The 20,213-nt window shown below is 38.4% G+C and overlaps 1 protein-coding gene across 1 annotated transcript in view; it reads left to right on the top strand.

The window, feature by feature from the left end:
- The window catches only part of MED27 (mediator complex subunit 27), a 253,392-nt gene extending 233,405 nt beyond the window's left edge, over positions 1 to 19,987 (top strand). The window contains exons 7-8 of the mRNA XM_051980225.1: positions 17,455 to 17,532; positions 19,388 to 19,987. Coding sequence (XP_051836185.1) covers positions 17,455 to 17,532; positions 19,388 to 19,522 — 213 coding nt within the window. The 3' untranslated portion in view covers positions 19,523 to 19,987. The remainder of the gene's footprint in view (positions 1 to 17,454; positions 17,533 to 19,387) is intronic.
- The last annotated feature ends 226 nt before the right edge of the window (positions 19,988 to 20,213 follow it).

The following is a 20,213-nucleotide window of genomic DNA, read 5'->3' as shown; positions in this document are numbered from 1 at the left end:
CCCACAAATAGTAGCTGTAAGCCACCACAGAAAAAGCCCCAGCATGCTAAGAAGGCAGGAAGCCCTTTGAGGTCTTTTTCTTCAATGTGATGATGAAGGACAGAGGAATTACCTGGCAGAAACAGCTCAGGTTCCTAAACTCCAGTTAATACCATAAGGATTGCAACAAGGATTGACAAAACATGCACACACCTGTCAGCATCTCCAGGGCCTATGGCCTTTTTCAAAGAGGTCAGGACTAGGATCTTGTGAATGTGCAGCTAATCCTGACAAAGGAAGCTGAAATTTGCTCTTCCTTTTTATTTCTAACTTTGATACCATCCCCAGCTGGGCCTTCACTCCCCTCTTTATTAGACCCCTTACCTAAGTGTGTCTAAGTGGATTAGGGCTGGGGACAGCTCTCAGTGGACCCATTACTGCTAACAGGTCTCGTCATTTATTGTGGTCCCCTGGGGACTTCTTGAACTTCGTCCTGGGGTGAAGAAGCTTTTTATAGCCAGCATAGCTACAGCAGGGTGGATTCAGAGAATGGAACACCAAAATAAGGGGAGGGGTAGGCAGCACTATCTGAAAGGGCAGGAACAACAAAGCGCCATGAATGGTTTTAGTGTGTTCATATTTTTCTGACATTTAAACTCTGCAGGTGCAGTGAGTGTTTTGATCTTTAACCCTCTCATTTCAACTCAGTGTGAATTTTTATACAGTAACTTGGGAAGAATGAGAGTGAATCTAGAGCTTCTGACTGTGTTAAATCTTGGCTGGATGTCTGAAGAAAAGAGGCAAGTGTGTAGAACTCTAGGCAGAGAATTGAAAGATGGGATCATAAGGATCAGCACATGGTTCTTTTAGCATTTTTTACTTAGAAGTGAAGCCAAAAAATAGCCTTCAGATCAACTAGTTCTTAATGTGGCAACAAATCAGTTTTCTTCCTGGCAGCATTGTGCAGGGGAAGGAGCCTGGGGTTACAGTTTTGTTTCTGCCCCTACATTAATGATCTTGGGCATGACACACCTCTTCCAGACCTCCATTTTATCCCCTGTGATAGTTGATGAATGAGCTCTAGATGGTAGCTTTTAAAAAAAATAAAACAAAGACATCCAGTAGTATTACCAAAATCCAATCAAAGAATAGATTCTGAATGGATCAGACAAATTTCAGGGTTGATTTTTAAAATAATGATCATCAAAAGATGCTGGCTCCTTCAGGGTTGGACATTCTGTGATCCTTCATGGGAGAGCTATGCTTACCTGTTTGATTGACAAAGCTATAAGTTGTAACTGTTTTGCCTGAAATTTTGCTCACTCAGAATTGCTGTTACAGCCCTTTTTCCAGACTTCAAGCTGGACCTAAGCTTGAGAGTTGCTTAAATTTTATCTGAATGTGTTTATTGAGATACTTCAGAAAACTAAGCATTTACTGCAACTCACTGGGGGTATACTTGACATCTTGAATGTTTAGTGATGGTTTGTAGTAGGTTAATAGTAGCATAAAGTGCCTTACTAAGTATTCAGTATTCCTAAATGGGATTGTATATAGCATGGCTTCCCATATATGGAGACTATGCCTTGTGATTACATTGTCACAAAAAGCTAGGGGTGAGACATCTCTGAATATATTGATGTGTATGCTCGTTGTGTGGGATTTGGGATCAATGTAAATGCTGATAAATAATAAGTAAAACCATTCTTTTAGACTTCACAACCTGACCTGTTGTGATAATTATATTTAGGCTCTCTTTCCATCAGCTCCATGGCTTCCTTGTTAGGAATCCACTTTTAAAGCCATAACTGAAGAGTTTTAAAAGGTTAAGAGGTAGGCTATATGTGTCAATGCTCAGACTTTATTGCAGATCACAATTATATTTTATTCTACATGAACATTATTAGAAAATTCCCCCAAATTTTGCCAGAAAGAGCAAGGAGTAGTCTGAGAAGCTAAATCTGTATGAGAGTAGCCTCTACAAAGCAACAGAATCTTTTGTTGTTTTCTAAGGAAGATATAATTTTGTTGTATATCATTGATGGTCATGTTTGCATTTGTTTATCAGGCCTTGCATTCACGTATTTTGTGTGTTTATAGAGTTGTAGGGTTTTTTTTGCCCAGTGAAGCCCAGGGAGTAGTTTTTACCAGTACAAGGACAAGTGATCAGCCTAATATATGAAAATGTATTCCTGTCAATAATCTCTGAATAAAGTGACCATGCAGGATGAATGCATGTAGAAGATAAAACTGGGGTATTGATGGCATTTGGTGAAAGAGAGAAGATGGGCGATTCCAGGGTCATCCTGAATGAAGGTCAGCCCCTCCCTGGTTTGTCTATATCAGATAAGCTGGGTAAGCAGAACGTATAAATAGTGAGCCTTGTTAAACTTTTGCTCTGGGGGCCTGTGCAGCTGATTGCTGCCAAGTAGGATCAGTATGCTGCTGCCCAGACAGTTGAAATGTTTCAGCATTTCATCTTGTCTTTTATTAGACACATTTAGATGTGCTTCTGAAAACCTTATTCCCCTCCCCCGTATCCCCTTTCTACTTCCCAAATACTTTAAGCATCTAAAACCAGAAAAAGATTAATCAGTGATTGATTCTTAACACCCATCCTATCCATCTCTTACCAGTGGGGTTTTTTCTTCCCAATTTTTGATGCCTGTATTTCACCTAAGGTCCCTTTCCTCTCCCAGACTCCCTTAGCAGTTGGAGGGTTCTGAGTATAAGGTGCTTGGCAGTTACCACCCTTACTAAAACATAATGGAATTGCCCTTGGTGACAACTATTTGAGTCCCATCTTGCTTTCTCTTTTAGAGGCGTTATGAATTGCATTGAAAGTGGTATGTGGGTTTCTGGCATTAGAAAAGTAATGGAGTAGTAATTTTTCATTTCTATAGCCTCTTCTTGAGGACTTATATAAGACTATGTAAACCCCCAAGACACGAATGGTGACCTGTTCTGTGGTTGAGGGATGAGAAGAAAAAAGTTCCTCTAAAGCAGTAAGCAAAAAAAGGACTGGACCAGAGAAACTATAGCAAATGTTTTGGTCACCATGAGGAGACAAGCCATAGCTCTGAAATTCTCCCTCTGAGCCTCTACTTAGTGTTCAGTTTGGCTATTATTCTAGTGCTGACTCACTGCATGAGCTTAGATTGTAGGTAATAGAATTCTTTAATTTAAAGAGAGCTTAGAATTTTGTTCCAACTTCCTCCTTTTATACATGGGGAAACTGAAGACCAGGAATGCCTTCCCTAGGAATACATTGCTGATTAATAGCAGAGCTAAACCTGAAACCCAGGTCTCCTAGTTTTCAGTCCAGGGCTCTCTCCACAAATATCAATCACATTGCCTTCCTCCTGAGCAGCTGGATTATCTATATTCTCTCATTCACTCCCCTGTGGTCTACATGACTGTCTCTCTAATTTTCTGAGAACTTTGATATATCCTTAAATGTTTTCTATCTGGATGTTTCTACAGAAAATAATAGTTTTAAATGAGTATAGAACAATTCAGGTATCTTCAGCTTTTTATTTTCTTGGCATGCTGCAATTGAATCTGGCATTTTACCATTAGGAAATAGTTCCAAATGGCAAAGACTTTTTTTTTTTTTAAGGCATTTGGGTTAATCACCTTAACTCTTTAATTCTGGGTAGCTAGATGACACAGCCCTTGGAGTCAGGAAGACCTGAGTTCAAATCTGGTCTCAGACACTTAACACTTCCTGGCTGTGTGATCCTGGGCAAGTCACTTAACCCCAATTGCTTTAGCAAAAAACAACAACTCTTTAATTCTTCAGGAATCTTTGTGGGGTTCATAAGGCCAGTCAATCCTAAATAAAGTGTGAAACTGAGCAAGTTTGTTTTCTCCAAACTCTAGTTTTGTTCTACAGTTGCCTTCCCATTCTGTAAGTTTGCTTACCCTCTTTCAGGGCTATTCACTGTAGTGCTTCTTGGGACAGTTTCCTAGAATTCTGACATTCCTAAACTTCCCAAATATTAAAACTCTCTCCTATGTCCCAGTTTCTCTTCTTGATGACTAATCAGTTAATTCATTAATCTGTTCTTATGAGGAAAGTAAGTCTCAAAAGGAGCCTCCTAGAATATTTTAGCCCAAAGAAATGACTGTGATTATGTTGGAGATATTCCCAGGATGACATTAGAGATAAGTAGGGCTCTTGAACACCTTTTCACCTGTGCTGCACAAGCAACTAGTAAATTCAGAGAAATTCAAGTTGGAAGGGTCCTTAAAGAGCCCTTTTCTTGCCCAGGATCACACAAGATTTTTGAAGCCTGCTACTCTGGCCCCAGTTTGATGCTTTTTTCCACTCTCCTGATCTCTTCTGCCTAAGAACAGTATCTCTCTTCCTTTCTCCCTTCTTGACCTCCCATATGGATAGAAAATCACAATCTTTTGGCCCCATCTGATAGGAGCATATTTTTTTAAACTAAGGTGGATAAGTTACAAGTCCTTCAGAACCCCTGCAAACTACTCCTTCATCAAACAAAAGAGGCAATATTGATTTTCTTGAGGTAATCCCTACCCTCATAGGCTTAGATGTTTTTAGCTTAGGCCTTCTAGACTTGTTTAACCTGTGGAGTACAAATCTAGGAAATGGATTAGAGTTTAGCTCTGTATGGTAAATAATAATAATAAAATAAAATAAACCTTTTTCTTTTTATTCCATTATACTTTTAACAACTGTTTGGAAAGAAAGCTATCTGTCTTACTTTTTTGTCTCACTCTAAAAACAATTACTTTCATGTTTAGCTAAAATTTGAAATAACTTCATTTTTCAGAACCAGAAAAACATTTGTTATCTGTACTTCTGGGGATGTTACTCTGAGATGATCCCTTGGGTCCCTTCTTACACTTACTCCTCTTGAACCATTTTTCTAATAAGAAGGCATGTCCCCAAAGTAGCGTGGCAGTCAAGGATCATTTTCTATTTGTCTTAAGTTCAAATCTTGGATTCCAGAATCATCAGTGAGCAGAGTTATGTAACTGACAGAACCTTAGAAGGTGTGGATTCAAATCCTGGTTCTTTCACTTAATCGGATAGTAGATAGAGAGCTGGCCCCAGAAGGAGGAGGATCTGGGTTCAAGTCTTTCCTCTAATATATACTGCCCTATAACCCTGGGCAAATCATTTAACCTCTCGGTGATTCAGGCAGTTCTTAAGATTTTAAATTACAGATTAGCACCTGAGCTATTGGTACAAATTTATTCACTCTTAGCTCCTTACATCAATAGAAATCACAAGTCCAGTAAAAAAAAAAAAAAAAAAAAAGAATAATAATGATTGGGATAATAGGTATTTATATTGTTGTTTGTCCTTCATTCTTAAGAGGACTGTGATGTCAGGGAGCTGATGCTATAACATGCAAGTGAATTAGATTTAAGTGAGGGAGAATTGTATAAAATACTGATTTACCAAAAAAAAGTCTCCTTTTGTCTGCATAATAAGCCTATGAGTTAGGTAATACTATAGCTAATTTTATGTCCATTTTATAAATGATAAAACTGAAATTTGTAGATTGACTTGACTAGGGCACACAGGTCTTGCAAATGATGTTGAAAACCAGGTTTCTGGCACTCTTTCTGCCATGACAGCACCAAAGTGCTTGATCTCACGCAAATCAATACAGACTTCATCCTTCCTTCCTTCTTTCCTTCCTCCCTCTTTTCCTTCCTCCTTCCCTCCCTCCCTCCTTGTTTCCTTCCTTCCTTCCTTCCTTCCTTCCTTCCTTCCTTCTTTCCTTCCTTCCTTCTTTATGGCCTTAGACAAATCCCCTCATCCTACTGTTTCTTGATTTCTTTTCTAAAATAAAGGGATAACAGTAACACCAAGAGTCCCTTCTTTATCTTCTCTGATTCTATAAATGAATGTGTGAATATGTGAATGAACCATTGAACAAAAATTTGTGGACATTGTGCTAAGTGCTAGGGACATAAATATAAAAAGTGAGATGGTTTCCTGCTCTGAAGGGCTTACATTCCAAAAGGGAAGCAAACAAGTAGGGAATTAGAGCCAGGGGAAAGGGAATCCCAAGGATCATAACTATATTGTCTTAACCTTTCTAGTAGCATTGACTTGATCCCTGTTCCAGTAGCAAGAGGTAAAATGCAGGAAGTAGGTGAGGGGAGAACTGTATGGTGGCAGAAAGAGTGCTAAAGACTTGATTTTCAGGGTCGTTTGTAAGACCTTCTTGCTGTGTGGCCCTGGTCAAGTCGATCTACAAGTTTCAGTTTTATCATTTATAAAATGGAGATAAAAGTAGCTAGAATACTACCTAACTCATGGGCTCATTCCCCTCTGGGCAAGGGTGGAATGATCTTCAGCTAATTAATTCTCAGGAGAAGGCTGAATCCCTTAGGTGGCATTCAAGGAAAGACGCCATCCACCTTCATTTGTATTTCCTTAAGCCAGAGAACAGCATGAGGTGCAGACTACTAGCCCATGTTTGGCCTTGCTGCCTACTAGCTACAGTCAGAACTCATGAAATCCATTGAAATGCTAGGAGTAGCATAAAGATTTCCTTCACAAAGAGCAATACTGTATCAATAACTTCCATGGTTCCCATCAGAATTCTCTGAGCTGTTTATAACCTTCCATCCATACAAAAATCTCTAGCAGTCAGATGGCACAGGACCCTTGGAGAAACAGAAAATGGCAACCTCAAAGCAACAGGTGGGGGTGCCAGAGTACAAAACCCAGCTCCCCACTTAGTTTCTTGGGCTCTTTTATTCTTTTTGAAGAAAAAAATCTTCTCAATTTTACTAAAGAAAGGATGCAAATAGGTATTAAGGAAATAGGAATTTCCTCAAGGACTTGTATCAATACAAACTAATGTGAACAGTTAGTCTGCTTAGACTAGAGCAGACAGCCCTTTTGTATTTTCAGGGTCCAAGATAATTGATAGAACCTACAAATGCTGTCAGGTTATCTGCTGCCATAAGGTAATCAGGTGCACTTGCTTGCCATTCACTTAGGATCTTGGAGTTTGGAACTTTAAAGTCCTTCACTTCCCTTCAAGTCCTTTTTTTTTTTTCTTTTTCTTTTTACAAATAAGGAACCTCAGACCAAGAAGGTATATGCATGCCCAAAGTCCTCTACCTCCTCAGTAGAAAGAAAAGGGCCTGGACTGGTTGTTTTTTTGTGATTCACTAAACACCAGTGCATTTTGTACTCCAAACTTTAATTTTCATTATGTTTTTACATCTGATCTCTCATTTATCTCATTTGTTTCCCACAATCTCTTTTGAGGGTAGGCAGGTTTTATTATCCTATTTGACAGAGAAGCAAATTGTGGTTCAGAAAAATCACATGATTTGCTTATGGTCACACAACTAGTTAGAAGCCAAATCAGTTCTTCTGGTTTAGAGTCTTAGAACACTTTTCTGGGGTAAAAGTAAGAAGCCACATTTTGTCTGTGTTCTTTAGGAAGAGGTAGAATATGGAGGTTAAATAGATTCTAACTCTCTGTCACACTTCTCTTGGTGGGTTTTTTTTTTGATTGTTGTTGTTTGTTTTTGTAAGGCAATTAGGGTTAAGTGACTTGTCCAGGTCACACAGCTAGTAAGTGTTAAGGATCCTAGGCTGGATTTGAATTCTGGGCAGTGGGCCCTCTGTGCCCTCTAGCTGCCTCCATACTTCTCTTGAATAACTAATTTGCAAATGGTTACATAAGGCCCTATTTCTTAATCTTTTAAACCTATCCTAATGTATAGAAATCATTCTTTCTCTTGATTTTGTGTGAGAGAGCTTTACTGCATTCATCACAGATACTATACATCATTGTTACTTTAAAAAAGAAGAGGAAGGCATAATGTACATTGGATTTTTTTTCTTTTGGGGAGCTTTTTTGTTGTTTTTTTTTGCAAGGCAGTTGGAGTTAATTGAAATAATGTAATTGTTGAAAGCAGGATTTCCCGAGCTCTGTTCATTCCTCATTCAACCACAGCCTAGGATCATGCTATTACTCACTAAAAGTCAAAACAGTCATTGCAATGCAGAAGAAAAAACCAGAGATCATTAATTCAGTTAAGATTAAGAATCCATTATATGCAAGGGGATATGGGAAAGATTATGGAGATAAAATCAAAATGATTTGACAACCACTTCCTTATTGGGGGTGAGAACAAGAGAAAAGTCAACTTACTCCCAGGTTTTTGAGGCTAAGTGCCTAGGTGATTGGTAGGATAATAAATAAGCTAGAGAAGTATGAAGACCTTTGTCTTGGAGATGACAATACTTTCTCTATGTCCTTATTTATTCTTGACTGATCTTCAAGACAAATTAGGAAATAGAGAGAATGTACCTAATTGCCCTAGCCACATCACAGATACTGAATGAACTAGCCACTGTGGTTACATGACACCTATTTTTTTTCTTTTTGTTTATTTGTTTTATTTAAAATTAACAGACATTTAAATTTTCTTCTCATCTCCTCTAGTTTAAAAGAAAAAAAAACAAAAATAAACCCTTTCAACAAATATACATAGTCAATCAAACAAACATAATCGACATTCAATGCTCTCAGCAATCTCATGCTGCAACCTGTTAGAAGAGCTCAATTTTTTAGTCAATCAATAAACATTTATTAAGTGTTTACTATATACCAGACATTATGCCCAGAGATTTGGATAAAAGAAAAAGGGAAGGGAGAGCCTCTATCCTCAAAGTACTTACACACTAAGGGAAGAAAAATAAGTGTACAAGCAGTTCTCACTTTATGAAAGTGGACCCATTTTGCAGACCTCTGGGTAATTTTATGTAACATGAATTTCCCCTCAAATATGGGACCAGGGAAAAAGAAACAACTTTGAGGGGAGGAAAAGGGAAGGGGAGTGGAAAGGAATAGGGTCAGTCATGGGATGGGCATGGTGGGAAATAAGGGAAATCAAGGACATATTGGAAATACCCTAGTATAGAGGAGGGCCAGAGTAGGGGAGACCTAGCTGGCGCAATGTAAAGGTCTTTTTCAGGGCTGGAGGTCTGAAGCCAAGTCCCTGATCAGGCATATGCCTCCATTCTTCTGGTTTTACTTAGAGGGCATTTTTTTTTTGGTGGGAGTAAGAGAAGGCCTGGAGCTCCCAGCCTAGGGGGCAGAAGTGGAGAAGAAAGCAAGCATAGTACTGTACCCCAAAGTTAACATAGCTAGATTTGGGGGTTTTGTAATGTAATTATCTTTCATAATTTTATTTAAAGTTGGATTTGCAAAAGAGGGAGAACTGTATTTTTATACATTGGGACCTAAAAGATACATAGAAACTAAATGAAAGGTAGTCTCAGAGGGAAAAGCACTGGCTTCTGGGGGGGAGGAGGGGGGGACCAGGAAAGGCCTTCTATGAAAGGTGATACTTGAGTCTATGCTAAGAGGCAGAGTTTAAAAAGAAGAAAAGATGTGGAGAGGGAAGGTGGGACATCATGAATGAGGAATGATAAGGAAGCTGAACCTTAGCGCTTGTGGAAGGAGGCCAGGTGTAAGAAGGCTGGAAAGGTAGGAAGGGGCCAGAGTGTGAAAAGCTTGAAATGCCAAATGGGGGGAGGGGGCACTTTATTTTGACACCAGCATTCTCTCAGTGATGCTCTGTGGCTGCCACAGAAGAATCAGTATTGTAAGTGACACAAAGAGAGTCAGCTGGCAGTAGGTCTGCACGGTCTGTAACGCTACCAGCAATAATAGCTTGTGCTCCAGAAGGGGCAAAAAAGAAGGCAGACAGATGACTGGGAAGGTGGGGAAGAGCAGGTTTTCCGCTCCAAGTTTACTTTACAAAAAGAGAGAGAGAACAGTCCCTCAGAGCAGCAGAAATAAACAAGGGCTCCTCCTAAGACAATTTGAGAAGACCCCAGGAAAGACTGAGCTCCTCTGGGGATGGGAATGGAGGTTTGTCCTGAATGACCTGCAGACACCTTTGGGCTTCAGCCTTAGAGCAGATCTCACAGACTTTGAGGGAGCAGAGGAAATGAGAAGGACCTTCCCCTTTTGAGGGATGCCCAACACAGCTGTGCTGACCAAGCCCCTCCCAAGCTGTGGCTGCAGGGAGAAGGAGCTAGCACACACCTGGTGAGCACAGAGGGTACGGGCCCTGCTGCCTAGGAGCACTGCGGGAGAGCGGGCCCTGGCTTCATTTCTGGTACAGAGAGAACAGCCAAAGTGTGCAGCCACTAGAGGGCCAGAGGGAGCAAGATCCTGTGAGAGACAGGCTAGCTGTGGGCTGAGGGGAGAGGAGAGCTCAAGGGTGGGCCCCAAGACAGACCTCAGACAATAACAGTCCAAAGGATCCGAGGCTTGGGACGACATTCCTCATACCTCAGGACTACACCTTGGTTACACTAATACTTTTTTAAAACAAAAAAATTAAACAAAAACGAGTAAGTGAAGGAGAAAGAACCCAACCATACGAACTATGAGGATAGAGAAGATCTGGGTCCATATTCAGAGGAGGATAATGGAGCTTTCAAAAAAAAAAGTCACTCCTTTTTCATTGAGAAATGTCAAATGGCCCCAAGGACAAAATAGTTCTTGGAAGAACTTTAAAAGGATTTGAAAAATCAATTAAGAGAAGATGAAAGAAAATTAGGAAAAAAATAAGAGCAATCTGATAAAATCAAGAAAATTTTAAAAAGAAAGTCAACTAACTGTAAAGAGAACACAAATTTAAGGAAAAAATAATTTCTTAAAAACTAAAATTGATATTGTTCTGTAAGAAATGACCAACAGGATGATTTCAGAAAGGCCTGGAGAGACTTACATGAACTGATGCTGAGTGAAATGAGCAGAACCAGGAGATCATTACATACTTCAACAACAATACTATATGGTGATCCATTCTGATGGACATGGCCCTCTTCAACAATGAGATGAACCAAATCAGTTCTATTTGTTCATGGTTGTAGAACCAGCTACACCCAGTGAAAGAACTCTGGGAAATGAGTATGAACCACTACATAGCATTTCCAATCCCTCTGTTTTTGTCCGCTTGAATTTTTGATTTCCTTCTCAGGTTAATTTTACCTTATTTCAAAGTCTGATTCTTCTTGTGCAGCAAAGTAACTGTATGGACATATATACATATATTGTATTTAACATATACTTTAACATATTTAACATGTATTGGACTACCTGCCATCTGGGGGAAGGGGTAGGGGGAAGGAAGGGAAAAGTTGAAACAGAAGGTTTTGCAAGGGTCAGTGCTGAAAAATTACCCATGCATATATCTAGTAAATAAAAAATTATAATAAAAAACAAAAAATTAAAATTAAAATTAAAATTAAAATTGGGCAAAGGAAAGCTAATGGCATTCTAAGACACCAAGAAATCATAAAACAAAATCAAAAGAATGAAAACATGGTAGAATTAAGGGAAACATTTCATCAGAAAAACAGCTGATCTGGAGAACAGATTGAGGAGAAATATGAATAATCAGACTACCTAAAATTTATGATTAAGAAATAATCTTGATAACAGTATTTGCAAGAAATTCTCAAGGAAATTGCCCCAAAATACTAGAACAAGAAGGCAAAGAAGAAACAGAGAAAAAAAAAATCTACCAGTTACCTCCTGAAAGAGATCCCAGGAAGAAAACTTAAAGAATATCATTGCCAAGTTTTAAAGCTCCCTGGTTAAGGAGAAAATATTTGAAATAATAAAAAAAAATTCAAATATCATAGAGCTACATCAAGGAATACAGAAGATCTAGTAGCTACTACATTGAAAGACTATAAGTCTTAGAATACTATATTCTTAGAGCAAATGAACTGGGGTTATGACCAAGGAAGTCTTAGCTTAGCAAGCAAAGTTAAATATAATCTTGAATGATAAAAAGACATTTAACAAACTCAGACTTGAGTTTGCCCCACCTCCACCCCCCTCCAAAAAAAAGCAGGTATAATAATCATGATTTCAGACAAGGTTAAAGTTAAAATAGATTTAATCAAAAGTGAAAAATAGAGAAACTACATTAAATGTCAGCAGTATTATTCAATATTGTTTTAGACCATTTAAAAATTTTAGACAGTATAAAATACCTGAGTATATACCTGCTAAAACAGACCCAGGAACTATATAAACATAAACAAAAACATTTTATACAACTAAACTCAAATCTAAAGTAATAATTGTTCTTCATGGTCAGGTAAAGCCAACATAATTTTTAGAATGACAGTTTTACCTAACTAATCTACTTATTCAATATCGTCCCAATTAAAATTTACTGAGAAAAAATAATAACCAAGTCCATTTAGAAGAACAAAAGGTCAGCCACTTCAAAGAAACCAGGGTCAAAGGTGTTAAGGAAGTAGATTCAGTAGTATCAGACCTTAAACTATATTAAAAGGCAAGGTCAGTGATAAAGTGTGAAAAGGAAAATTTCTATTATTTTAAATTGAAAGTTTTTTGTATAAATATAACCTATAAATATTTATAAGTAAAACCTATATAGCTTAGAAGAAATACAGAAAATTGACGGGGGAGCTTTCATAAATAATCTCAAATAAGATGTGATTGAGTTGGAATATTATTATGGAAGGAGATGATGAGCTGATTGATTAGGAAAAAAAATGAAAGGATTTGGACTTCTGAAGGAAGATTCTATCCACCTTTAGAGAAATAAATAATAAAAGGAAGCAGCATTGTATAGTCTTATATAAATATGTGTATTATTATATTTGGGCCTATCTGTGTATGTTTATCGATATTTACATTTTTGTGTCTATGTGCATATATGTATGTATATCTCCACACTTGTAGCCTTTTTGGGCGAGAAGGAAAGAGTAAAAAGTACACAGCAGAGGACAAAAGAAAACCAATAAAGAAGCAAAGAAAAACAGGGCAACTTTGAAAACAATATGCAGTATTTATTATATAGGTTTTCTTCAAAAGGAAATTTATTATTTTTATATTGAATCCTCTTTTGCTGTGTACATGCATGTTTTAGTTTTTTTTTCTCATTTTGTATTTTAAGTTTAAAATTTAAAAATTATTTAAAAAAAGAAAGAAAAGGCAGGCCACTCATCCAGTAAGAGCAAAGAATAGAAAGGCAGCATGAGCATTGCAGTGCATTTCTACTAAAGAGGAAAAGAACCAGAGGAAAGTCTCCAGGGATTGGGACAGATCTTGATGGAAGATTTATGGGAGGACATGAATAAGGATTGCACAGTATAAGCAGGTTTAGTACTGCTGGAAGATATTCTGACATCATTGAGATCATGGGGCCTTTGATATAAGAATAGTATTATCATTTGACTTGTGTTGCATATGAAAAACACACAAGATCATATGAATTACCTTGACTCATATAAATGAGCACATTCTGTAAATTCTTAAGAATGCTGATGTCAGAAATCTACACTGCCAATGAAAAGAAGTCTGAGGCTGTGTGACCAGAAGAAGCTGCTGAACATCTCTGAACCCTAATTTCCTAAATGTAAAATGAGCAACCTAGAATTCTGCTATCTGTCTCCCTCTCAGAGTTGTGGTGAGCAAAGTGATTTCTGTGCCATAAAGCATTATGTAAATGTGACAGGATTAAGATGTGCATAAATAAGTACAAATCTAAAAAGAATGTGATAAGTGCATGGGAGCGGTTCAGACATTGCTATATAAAATGTTTTGTTATTTGCAAGATTGTATGTCAGAAAAGAAGCTTGTTACTCAAAACTTTGAATCTGATTCCAAATACATGGTTGCTGTCTGTCCCAGGGCTAAGAGGAGGTATTACCTGTACACTCTCCCCAATTTATGAACTGCATGGGGTCTTGCTTTTTAAAAATAACAACAGTTAGTAACTGCCATTATGAGCCACTCTTGTGATTGTTCCTCTCTCCCTACCCTCCACACAGTTAACTTTCTGTATGTGTTCTCCCTTTCTTTTGTTTTCCTGAATACTTGAGATGAAGAAAACAGGGGAAAAGATATTTGTTTAAGTTTGCTGAACTCCTATCTACTCAATAAACTCCAGAAATTAGGGTGAGATGCTCAAACAAGAAGGGATTAAGTTTCTACCTGCAAATTTGTGATGGTGGCTATGGAGGGCCCCCATTCCCTTGAGGTTTTGCTACACCATTATTATAATTGATATAGGCACATTTGACAAAACATCGCTGATATTATTTAAACAGGCTTCTTTTTCCTTTTACATTTGAGACAGAAAGATGGTATAGGTAGAAACTGGAATGAGAGACAAGAAACGTGACATGCAGTCCTGGACTTGCCATGGCTATATAGCCAATGTATGTAAAAACCATTTTCATTCATTCAACAAATATCTATTAAATGCTTACTATGTATCAGGCACTGTGCTAGGCACTCAAGATACACAGATTAAAAAAAAGTTCCTGCCTTCATGGGGCATATATTCTTTTGGGAAACAATATGACATTAAAAAAATAACAATGCATACATAAAAAATACTTTCCTGAGCAAAGGACACTAAGAATGGGAGGGCATCCAAATAGGTTTTGGAGGAGTCAGGTCAGAGCTGCTTAAACTGGGCCGTGCCCCATGAGGTCATGTAATTGAATGTGGGGTTGTGAAATTAGGATTTATTATCAGGAAATGTTTGAGTTCCTATTTAATATACCTATATACCCAGCATTGTGTAAAAATTTTTTTGGATGAAAAGGAGTCACAAGTGGAAAAAGCTTAAGAAATCCTGCTTTCAGTGGATTTGTGAGGTAGGGTTGAGGGAGGAATGCATTGAGGCCATTGAGGCATTAAGGCATGTGTGTCCATAGCTGGGGATGAAAGTTCATGGACTAAGAACCACAAATAAGTCAGTCTGACTTGAGCAGTACACGTGGAACGCGGTGTGGAGTAAACCCAAAGAGGCAGGCCCTAATCAAACTGTGAAAGGCTTTAAAAGTCAAAGAAAGAGATGCATTTGTATTTTGTCCTAGGAACAGTAGGGAGTCACTTTCTGAATAAGAGAAACCAGTGTTTTAAAAGTATCAGTTTGGCTACGTGTGAAAGAGACGAACTGTGGCAAGAAGTAAAGTTGGCTTGAATCAGAATGGTATCCATGTGGCTGAAGGGAAGGGATGGATTGGAGATGTGGCTCCAGGCCGATGGGCTGAGGGCTCCAGGGGCGGGTTTGCCAAAGACAAGAGAACAATGGAAAGAATGGGAAATATGGGGACAATGTCCCTACTATGAAGAAGGAAGTTAAGAAGAGTTCCTTTGGGAAGGTGATGAGCCCAGGTTGGGAGGACTGTGTACCAGCTGAGGTGCTATTTAAGCAGCCTCTTCTCTTGCCATGTCCACCAGCCTCTACTGCATCCTGCTCATTTTTCTCATTTGTAGAATGGAGCTTTGACAGACTCTTCTCCTCACCCACATTTGGTACTGAATGCTGAATGGTACATTTGCATTCTCTAAACTTGAGCTGTAGCACTCTAATCATTTTGTGGCCGTGGGTGCTGCGTTTGAAAAAAGGGACTAATCTTGGTTAAATAGGGAGTGATGCCATATTAGACAACTATGAAAGTGAGATTTTATAAAGCAAAGTCCATCTGTTGGTTGTGTGAGGAAGATGTTGCCCTTTATACAAAATAAACACAGACAGTTCCCACTGAGAAGCAAAGGGAGAAAATGTATCCCCAAATGAGGCAGAGAATATGCAGTTTTTTCTTAGCTTAGGGGTGAAATGATACTGCCATTAGTAAAGTCTTGTGTCCTTTTCTTTCTTTCCACCCTCCTGTTCAGAACAGGCCATTCCTTTTGCTGTCCCCACTCTCACTGGGTGCCCTCAAAGTCGTTTTCTGCACTCTCTCCTTTTTTCTTTCTTATTCTCTTCTTTGCAGGTTCGACCTAGCAAATTCTGTTATCACTCTTCGATTTGTCCCTGCCTTCTTCCCTCCCTCCCCAGCCTTCCCTTGTGTTTGGCTCCCACTTTGATCTTTTAGAGGCATTTCTCTCCTTCCTAGCACTTACCTGTGCAATGATTCACCTCCTTTTTGTTCAGAACCTAAGTGCTCTTCCACTACCCCAGCACCTTTTATCTGCTTGTGGAATTTCATTAGCTTCCTGTTATAATAGAACCCGCATCTATGTGCTGATGCTGAAATGAATTTGAATTAGCTAATAGCATTTGTTCTTCCATCCCCCACACAGCCCCCAGGTATATTTTCCTGTCTTGGGCGCAAAATTAGAATCAACCTTGTTACTGAAAAGTATAAAATAAGAAAATAATATTTGATGTTTAAGAAAACCATAGTTAAGAATATATCTGAAATTCACTTTACTTTTTTGTCTCTGGGCTGTGAGCTAGGAAACTAAGAACTAATTGAGGGCGGGAGGATGGAAAGAATACAGAAAATTAGTCAGCTTTGTTTTCTCCTATTAAAATACGACTATAACTGACTAGATGGGAAATGAAAGCAATTAACTAGCTCTCCAGCCCTGAAAAAACCTGTCATCCACGCAAATGGAAATTCTTTCAAATTAAGCTTTTAGAGAAAAGAAAAGCACTCAGTTTGGTCAGCCTGCTGACCCATCTGCTGGCCACCATCAGAAATGCCAGCTGCACTGCTTGAACTCTGCATGTTGAAGCAGGGCCTTGTACTGAGTGGTCTAGAGGAAGATCTTTCTAGTCAGTTCCAGTTTTCTTTTGAATTATAATGTAATGATAGTGTTTATGTGCAGATCTCCCAACATATCATTTATGGGAGAATTTGGCCAGAAAAGAAGCAGGGGCTCGAGAATGCTTGATTTGGAGACAAAGCTAAAGTATCCTACTGACTCTGACACTTCTTATTTGGGGAGCCTCAGTCACTTGTCTCTCACTCAGGTTCTCTAGGTTCCTCCTCTCAAAACCAGACTGGATGACCTTAGGGAACCTTGTAAGCCTGAGAATCTCTGGTTCTAAGATCTTGGCTTTCCTAAGCAGTGATGAGTTGGGAAAAGCTGACTCGATAATTAGGTACAGGATTTGCCTTCCTTAGTTCAAATGCAACTAGTGGGTGAGCAGAGTCCCAGATATCAAGAATCTTATGGCAGTATCTTTTCCCCACAGTACCGGTCATCTTTCCTACTTCTTCACCATCTCAGTCAGCTAATCAGCACGATGTACTAACCTTACTTTTCAAGTGCTTGTATTTTGGGAGCCTGTTTTTTGGTAACAATTCAGTCTTAGTGTGAATGTATTAATTTGGAATCACAAAAGGCCAATAAGTTGAAATCAATATGTAAATAAATTATAATACAAATATATTGAGAGTCTTTCCTTTTCAGGAAGAGAAATTTTGCCAATGTCTTAGGTAAATTAAGAAAACTGTACATAACGTGTAGGTATTAATCAGGTAACAAACATCATAACAGTTTGCAGAATATTGTGTCGGAAAAGGTAACCATCTGAAATACATTTAGTTATCTAACCTTTACCCACATGCACTATTTGAAATGTTGCCATATTGAAATTTAACTTTATTTTTTCTCCAGACTCACATTTTTTCCTTTCTTCTTAACTCAGGTGACAGATCACGCCACCACTGCCCTTCTCCATTACCAGTTGCCACAGATGCCAGATGTTGTGGTCCGGTCCTTTATGGTAAGTGGCCTTAGCAAAAAATTCCTTCCACTGATACCTCCAGATTGATAACAACAACAATAATGATTAAGAGAGTAGCTTGAAAACCTCCTCCTATCTTCAGATAACTGTAAGTCTCAAACCAGATTTTCTCTCATTTACCATTGATGAGAAACTCTTAACCTGTTTGACTTTCAGGGCTTTCTCATAATTGCTGAAAAGGAGGGGAATTGGGATAGATTTTTCTAGATAGTAATGTCTAACTAACCCAGGCACATTTTATTTCATGATGAATCAAAATACAGGCTGTGAAATTACTATTTGTCTAAATGTTTCAGGACCTGCTGTTTGGTTTATGTAATTTAAAGCAACTGGTTTGACTGATTTTTTTAGGACTTGAATTGACCAGTTGTTCTAACATCTTGTTGGCACAGTCTCACTCCTGTGGCATCTGGCCCCATCTTTAAAAACAGTCAAATTCTTTTTTTCTCTTCCTATTAGAAAAGTTGGCTCTGAAAGAACATAATCCAAACTCTTCTCTGTCAGGATTTACCTTTTACTGAGGTTCTTTATTTCTAAATATATGCTCTTAGCTGGGTGGGATCATTTTTGTCTAATTCGTGTACAATTTTGTGCCTGAAATTAAGGTTTAGAAAACAGTGGTATGTTTTTAAAAATCATAGCCCTTTTAATCAGTTAACTAAAGCAGAGAGTTGATGGTCTGAAGTGAAAACTTCATTTTGGACGGATGTGAGTGATAATCTTAAGTCTAGTTTGTCTAAGTTGACGGTTTCCCTTGAGTGACCTGCCTTTGGGCTTTTAGAAAATGCAATTTTTACAGTGAGGAAAGATAAGCTTCCTCAAACTGAAGAAAGCATTAGCAATTGAACAGAACAGTTCAGTTTGTCCTTCTCCCCATGTCTGCTGCTGATCTCCAAAGATCTAGTCCCTTTGAAGGAGAGCTATTGACTATCCAAGCTTTACCCCTCTGGAGGAGGCAGTGATGAAGATGGAAGGATTTGTATCAATAAACTCAGCTGACCTCCACTTCAGAGAACAATTTTCTCATATCGACTTAATTCAATAGGACTTGAAATGATGAGATTCATATGCACCCTTCACAGTAAGAACTCGCTTGCCTGGATTTTTTTTTTAAATAGTGAATCTCCTTGAGCTTAGAATTGAGTTATACAATTCTCATCCTTATTTATGATGCTTAGAGGAACCCAGTGGAGAGAGCTGTATTCATGAACACTTAAATGTGTTAGTAGTTGCCTTTTATCACCTTATTTGATGCTATCAGGGTAGCCATGCCCTCTGTTTTAGATCTTATTTTGGCCGTGGAAGCTAATGTGACCTCTGAAATCACATTAGAAAAAAGGATACGTTGACCTCTTTGGGAGAATTCCAAAGTCGTAATGTATTCAAAGACTTCCTTTTGAAGGTCTGTGACCACTTGTGGGCTCAGTAAAAGAAAAAGGGAATTGTGGCATACATTACAAAGATATAGAGCTCTGGAAATAAATTGTGGTTATGTAGGGCCCTTGATGATACATGAAGACCTTGGACCATTATAAGCCCTAAAAAACAACACCTGCTTTGTTTCTCTTTTTATTTTTCTTACAGCACTACTTCCTATTCACAGGGTCCTTTAGTGTGGTAAAAGTGAGGGGATTCTAACAGAACTGAAAATCAGCAATATTGTGACCTTGTGGTTTTCTGCATGCTTCTCTTTCTATACAATCACAGGATATCTTTTTGGGTCAAAGCCAACTTAAGTTCTCTGCCCTCAGCATCATTATGCTTGACAGGAAGGATGACATTGGAAGCATCCAGATCCAGTTTCTTTCATTTCTCTGTACACTTCTCTTTTTAGACCTGGTTAAGAAGTTACATAAAGCTGTTCCAGGCTCCATGCCAGCGCTGCGGAAAGTTTTTGCAAGATGGCCTTCCTCCCACATGGAGGGATTTCCGAACCCTCGAAGCCTTCCATGACACCTGCAGACAGTAACCCTTCCCAGCCCTGCTTTCAGACCCTCAGGATGACAAGCAGGTGGAAAACTAAATCCAGCATTCAAAACTTTTCCAGATCGACCCTAAGCAATATTGATGGCTCAGTAGTTAATTTACTTCTCAGCATCAATACATTCATTCTTTTTCTTTAGTAAACAGTACTTTGCTATGTTTTAAGGCTGAACCAGTGCTTTTGAATACCAGGTTGTTTCTGTGGTTGATGGGAACTAATTTTATACTTCAGCTGGCACACAGAAGGAAAAGAGGACTTTTTTGTGTACATAATATAAGAAAGTAATGCAGCATGTTCTGTGTTTGTTAGTGGTGAGCTCATCTTTCTGGATCAGTCTCGTAAGTCATTCTCAGGAGCTATTGTCATTTTAATGAGAGCTTCACACATGGTGCCAGAAATCTACATTGTTAAATAACTTATTTTTATAAGCAATAAACACTTTGTACTCAAGATGAAGATTTCTGTCTTGTTTTCTCGCAATGCCTTATACAGCCCGATTCATTTAACATATGAGCTTTTTTCTGTTTTGGGAAACAAAACAGAACCAAAACCCTGAAGTAATGTTCACTTTTTTTTTTTTAATCTTGTTAAGGATACATAGCAATGTAGCTTACTTTGAGAAAGGAGGGCAGTTTTAGCAAACATGAAATTTCAAAGGCCACTTGAAAAATGATAG

This window comes from Antechinus flavipes, chromosome 2, assembly GCF_016432865.1.
Source record: "Antechinus flavipes isolate AdamAnt ecotype Samford, QLD, Australia chromosome 2, AdamAnt_v2, whole genome shotgun sequence".
NCBI lineage: Eukaryota > Metazoa > Chordata > Mammalia > Dasyuromorphia > Dasyuridae > Antechinus > Antechinus flavipes.
This window is presented reverse-complemented; position numbering and strand designations above follow the sequence as displayed.